Source organism: Echinops telfairi, unplaced genomic scaffold, assembly GCF_000313985.2.
Source record: "Echinops telfairi isolate 266 unplaced genomic scaffold, ASM31398v2 ScPeMD7_2291;HRSCAF=2852, whole genome shotgun sequence".
NCBI classification, from domain to species: Eukaryota; Metazoa; Chordata; class Mammalia; order Afrosoricida; family Tenrecidae; genus Echinops; species Echinops telfairi.
Genome location: NW_022106189.1, coordinates 20968801 through 20974935, shown reverse-complemented (window position 1 = coordinate 20974935; position 6135 = coordinate 20968801). Strand labels below are relative to the sequence as shown.

The 6135-nt window shown below is 60.6% G+C and overlaps 1 protein-coding gene across 1 annotated transcript; it reads left to right on the top strand.

The window, feature by feature from the left end:
• The first annotated feature begins 1853 nt into the window (after nucleotides 1-1853).
• On the top strand, nucleotides 1854-4796 carry ZNF319 (zinc finger protein 319). The gene has a single exon (XM_004704641.2). It carries the CDS (start codon nucleotides 2046-2048, stop codon nucleotides 3819-3821), a length of 1776 nt encoding a protein of 591 aa, XP_004704698.1. The 5' UTR covers nucleotides 1854-2045; the 3' UTR covers nucleotides 3822-4796.
• The last annotated feature ends 1339 nt before the right edge of the window (nucleotides 4797-6135 follow it).

Below are 6135 nucleotides of genomic sequence, written 5' to 3'. Positions count from 1 at the left end.
CCCAGCGGGCCCGGCCGCCCCCACCACCTCGGTCGGGGTCGACCCGCTGGCTTCCTGAGCGTCTAGGCTGCCCAGGCCTGGCCTCGGCGCGCAGCCGCTTCCTGGAACGGGCTTGCGGCTCTGGGCCTTTTTCGGAGACCCGCAGTGGCCAGATCATTCCGGGCAGGGCTGACAGGAGGGAGCCTAGCTGGGCGGGGAGAGAGGCGATTGCCTTTCAACTGAGTTTCCTACAGAGAAGGAAGGACTGGGGTGGTGGGTGCAGGTAGGGGCCTCCTTTCCCTTCCTCTCTGGACCCTTCCGGGAGTGATCAGAGAGGCTTCCCAGCTGCCCCTTCCTGGAGGAGAAGAAGGAGTGGTTAGTGGGACCTGGGGTTCAGGTAGAGCGGCCCTGGGCCTGGCAGTCACTCATGCTCAAGGAAACATTTAGATTGGCTTAGCTGGACCCAGAAGGTGTTCGGATACCTCTGCCCTGGAGCAGCACACATAGGGAGTGGTACCCACACACTCCTACAACCTGCGGCGCCCCAGCCTAGAGCTGCAGATCTTTGCCTGCCTCCCTTTCCAGGAAGATCAGGAGCCAGACAGCTTTTAGCCTGACTCTTGGGTTTCTTTGACAGAACACTTTAGAGGCCTGGCTGGCCTGTGCAGGCAGGCATCATCTCCCTTCTCTTCCCATGGATGGAAAACTTAGAAACTTTTCCATGTAAGAGGCAGAGGAGTTGGGAATCCTGGAAAGTGGGTTGCAGGCAGCTGACTCTAAAAGTTCCTCTCTCCCGCTGTCATTACCTTATGCTGCCACAAAGTGGTGAGTTAAGAGATTTGCCTGGGCTGGGTCGGTTTCACCTTCCGTTGGTTATCCAGAATGTTCAGCAAGGGAAGTGGGCCGCCTCAGAGAGGGGGATGAAGAGCAAGGCTCTGGGGCAAGCATGCTCCTTCCCACAGTGTGAAAGCAAGCCCTAGATTTACTTGCATTTCCCCACAGGCCTTGACACCATCAGGGAGATTTAGAGGACGAAGGGGTGCCATGGAGGGGACATAGAGCCAGAGGGAGGGAGGAGCCAGGGGTAGTCTTGAGGGAGGGGGGAGGAACCAGGGGTAGTCTTATGCTCATTAACCATTTGGCCCAGGGCCTCCTAAAGCCACCCACACCTGTGAAGAGACTGGCCATAGCAGAGGGGTGTGGTCCGGCCCCTCATGGGGGAGGACTTTTGAAATGATCCCTGGCTCTGGGTTGCTACCCTAACTATTGACTGCCAAGAGACAGTGTGCTGTTGGGTCTCCGATCTCACGGCCTGGCCACTTAACCAAGCAGGCCATCTTGACCTCCCAGATTAGTGGAGTCCCTAATCGGGACTTGGAAGTAGCGGTGAGATGGAGCTGCCTGCCCAGTAAGGCAGCAGTCAGAGGCCCTCGGCTTTTAGCTCATATATTCAGCTTCCAAGTAGGAATTTATTTGTAAAGCATTCATATTGCTACAATGGTTATTATGACTATGGGGGTGGGGGGCGTGCACTATGGGTCGTGGGGTGTAAGTAGTGGCAGGAGAACATGTGTCCTGGGCTGATCTATGAAGTACCTGATTAAAGAGGGTTGGTGGAGAGCTGCAGGGAACTCTGGGAAACTGGGGTGCCCAGGCCCCAGCCTGGGAGAATGAGGGAGGAGGGGAATGCCTGGGGCTGCCAGCGGGGACTGCTTTGATCATGTGTGAGGGGACCAGATCTGTCTCTGAGGTGGCCATGTGCACGTGGTCAGTGTAGGCAGAACAGGAAGAGGGCCTAGGAAACAGCTGTTCCAGTCTCCTGCCTCAGGCAAACGGTTTCTCTCTTCTCCACAGAACTGATCGCCCAGGAAAGGGAACCTCCCTGACCTGCTGAGAGTCTAGCCCGGAGAGTCCCTGGGCTTCTTGGTTGATGCTGGGGTCTCCAGACCAGTCCCTTGGCTGTGCCTCGTTCACCCCCAAACCCGGGGACCTTCTCTCTGGGTTGAGCCACCTTAAGTAGGAAACTGAAGCCCTTACTCTCCAAACCCTGCTTCATCTTCCCAAGTATGTCAGAAAGCTGGCAACAGCCGCCGCAGACACAGCCGCAGCAGCCGCAGCCTCCACAGCCGCAGCACCATGCGGAGCCGCCACCGGCCCTGGCTGAGCACACACTGCCCACCGGCACCGCCGAGAACCCTCTGGGCTGCGCCGTCTATGGCATCCTGCTGCAGCCCGACCCCGGCCTGCAGCCCCCGCAGCATGTCCCCCTGCCGGCGGCGGCGGGCGAGCCGGGCCCCAAGTGCGGGGTGTGCGGGGTGTGCGGGCACGACCTGACGCACCTGTCCAGCCCACACGAGCACCAGTGCCTGGCGGGCCACGACCGCTCGTTCCAGTGCACGCAGTGTCTTAAGATCTTCCACCAGGCCACCGACCTGCTGGAGCACCAGTGCATGCAGGCCGAGCAAAAGCCTTTTGTGTGCGGCGTCTGCAAGATGGGCTTCTCCCTGCTCACCTCGCTGGCTCAGCACCACAGTGCGCACAGTGGGGTCGGGGGCCTGGTGAAATGCTCCATCTGCGAGAAGACCTACAAGCCAGCCGAGGCGGTGGAGCCAGCCGCCTCCGCTGCGCCCTCGCTGCCCCCGCCGCCCCCGGCCCCCGCCGTCACAGCCACTGAGCAGCCCGACAAGCCCTACAGCTGCCCCATCTGCCAGAAGCCCTTCAAGCACCTGTCGGAGCTCTCACGGCACGAGCGCATCCACACGGGCGAGAAGCCGTACAAATGCACGCTGTGCGACAAGAGCTTCAGCCAGTCGTCACACCTGGTGCACCACAAGCGCACGCACAGCGCAGAGCGCCCCTATAAGTGCGCGGTTTGCGAGAAGACCTTCAAGCACCGCTCGCACCTGGTGCGACACATGTACGCCCACTCGGGCGAGCACCACCTGTTCCGCTGCAACGTGTGCGAGCTGCACTTTAAGGAGTCGTCGGAGCTGCTGCAGCACCCGTGCACGCCCAGCGGGGAGCGGCCCTTCCGCTGCGGCGAGTGCCAGAAGGCCTTCAAGCGCCCTTCGGACCTGCGGCAGCACGAGCGCACGCACAGCGCCGAGCGGCCCTTCAAGTGCGACCTGTGCCCCATGGGCTTCAAGCAGCAGTACGCGCTGATGCGGCACCGGCGCACGCACAAGGCCGAAGAGCCCCTCAAGTGTGGCCTGTGTGAGAAGGGCTTCGGGCAGCCCAGCCACCTGCTCTACCACCAGCACGTGCACACCCTTGAGACCCTATTCAAATGCCCCGTGTGCCAGAAGGGCTTCGACCAGTCGGCTGAGCTGCTGCGGCACAAGTGCCTGCCGGGCACGACCGAGCGGCCCTTCAAGTGCCCCGTGTGCAGCAAGGCCTACAAGCGGGCCTCCGCCCTGCAGAAGCACCAGTTGGCACACTGCTCGGCCGCCGAGAAGCCGCTGCGCTGCACCCTGTGCGAGCGGCGCTTTTTCTCCTCCTCCGAGTTCGTGCAGCACCGCTGCGACCCGGCCCGCGAGAAGCCGCTCAAGTGCCTGGACTGCGAGAAGCGCTTTAAGTATGCGTCTGACCTGCAGCGGCATCGGCGGGTGCACACGGGGGAGAAGCCCTACAAATGCCCCAACTGCGACAAAGCCTTCAAACAGCGGGAGCATCTCAACAAGCACCAGGGCGTGCATGCGCGGGAGCAGCAGTTCAAGTGCGTATGGTGTGGCGAGCGCTTCCTGGATGTGGCGCTATTGCAGGAGCATAGCGCGCAGCACAGCGCTGCCGCCGCTGCCGCCGCCGCTGAGGGCACATACCAGGTGGCCGCCTGCCTGCCCTGATCCTGCATGCACCTCTGCCTCCCACCCAGCGTGGGATTCTCAGGCCTGGGGCATGCGCGCAGAGAGGGCAGTGGGCAGGCGGAGGGGGTAGCTGCCCGGCACCCCTGGCAGTGCCAGGAACGGGCCGGGTGGGGTATGGATGCAGTAGACCGCTGTGACCCTAGACCTGATTGCTCCAGCCTCATCACTCAGCACGGGGACTAGGTTTCTTGAGTGGTCCAGGAACCAGATTAGAAGTGCAGCAACTTCTCCCCACCTTTGAGGGGTCAGTGAGGCCCTTGAAACCGTCCCACCCACCTTCAGCCTGATGGGAATCCCAGTGGGTGTGGAGGAGGGTCAGAACCTGGGGAAGGAGGCCAGTCAGATGCGGGGGGGCCAAACAACGCAACCTGCTGCGGACGTTTTGATTCCTGGCGCCTTGTGCGTTCCAGAGCGCAAGCACTGCTTTGAGCTCTCTTGGTCTTTCTGGCAGCAGGTGGCCACAGTCTCTTCTATGGCGCCACTGAGTGAGTGTGACCCACACACCTTCAGGTTCGCAGTCAAGTGCACACTGTTGGTGCCACCTTGGGATCTTGGGTATAGGGCATCCCTCATCAAATTGCTGTTTGGGGGAGCAGACCAGATTTGGGTTGTGGTCCTGGGGAGGAGAGTGGCAGGCAGTGAGCTTTCACCAGTGACACCTGCATCGGCCAGGTATCAGATGGGCAAGGTGTATGGGAAGAGGCCTTGGGCAGGTCTGTCCGGAGTGACAGGACAGCACTGTGGTGCTGCAGGAGCAAAGGCAGGCTCTTCGTGCCAAGAGCAGCTCCTGCCTGCACTGGGCTGGGTGGTGAGCTCTCAGACGGACCGAGGCCACAGGGAGTCCAGACCTAGGCCAGGAGTTCCCCACTGGGGCTGCACAAGTCCTCCCCCTGAATCCTGCGAGTCAGTGGCGGGAAGTAGCTTCTGCCCCCAGGGCTTCCCAGCCCACCGGATACCCCCAGCCTCCTGCCCATCTGGCTGTTGGCCTGGGCTCTAAGGTTCTTGTGCACATAACACCCAGCCACATCCAAGGCCAGAGTGTTCCCCCTTGGATCCTCCTAGGAGCCCTGAGTGCCCAGGGCTTGGGGATGGGGCAGGGAGCGTGGGCTGTTGCACTTGGCATGTGGATGAAGGAAGCCACCGCCATGGCTGAATGGCCTGGGCCCTGCTCAGGAGGCCCAGAAACACACCGCCCACACCTGCTGCCATCTGGTCAGGCCTGACTCCCAGCGGCCCGCCATGTGACAGAGCAGAGCCCCTCCACAGGGCTCTCTTAGCTGCATGCGGGGTGGAGGCAGATGGCCAGAGCTTTCTTCTGCTGCACCACTGCGTGCATTTGAGCCGCCGGCTTCTCAGTTCATCCATCACAACCGTGTATGCCACCCAGGCACTAGAGGGGCCTCTAGTGCCCATGTTTTTATTTTGAACGCAGCTCTGTGCCCTGCTCTCCCCAGCCCTCCTCTCCATGGCCCCGGGTCCTCGAAGAAGACTTTAACCTGGGCACCAAGGACCCAGAAGAGCTTTGCCTCTCGTTACCTTCCAGAGCCTGCAATCCCCACGGCCTCCTCTTCCATCTGACTGGGTCCCCCACCCCTGGCCCAAGGATGGCCGGGGCCTCTCCCCTTGCCACTGGCGCTTGGTCACAATGCCTCAGACGACACGGACCTCAAGCTGACAAACGTCCCAACTGTCATGTCTTTCTTTCGTTTCGCTTTCTAAAAGCATTTTATTACACTGCATTGCATTGTACAGTTTAATTTCATGTCATTTTGGAGCCTTTGGATTTTTAAAAAGAATGATGCCACTTTAGGTAGGCCCTTTGATGTTACTATAGAGTGAGTCCAATGTATGCTTTAGAAGTAAAGACATTGACCGTCACAGACCAAAGCCCGGCTCCTGCTTCGTGATTTTCCACAGGGGGCAGGTGTGGCATGGGCATTGAGGGTGAGGTTCTGATCTTGCGCCTTGACTTAACCTCTCTGAGCTGTGGGTTTTCCCTGTAAAGTGGGGCGAACCCTCACTGGACTCGGGGGCTGTGACGACGAAGTAGGATTGTGTATGGCACCCGCCTGGAAATACTGCCTCGCAGGAATGGTCTTAAAGCTTCTTGTCCTCAGGGTTGAACTGCAGAAGGGAGCCAAGCTGGGAGAGGCCAGCGGCCAGTGGAGGGGCAAAAGCTGGGGGTTCGGGCCTGGTCAGCAGGAGCACGTGCTGCCTAGGGGTCCTCCCTGCCGACAGCTCCACCTCAGAGAGCCCGGTCACTCACCTGTGTCCCCTGTGAGTTCAGCCCAGC

What these genes read in the sequence shown, in the direction of transcription:
- ZNF319 (XM_004704641.2), top strand. Translation starts at nt 2,046, where the DNA reads ATGTCAGAAAGCTGGCAACAGCCGCCGCAGACACAGCCGCAGCAGCCG.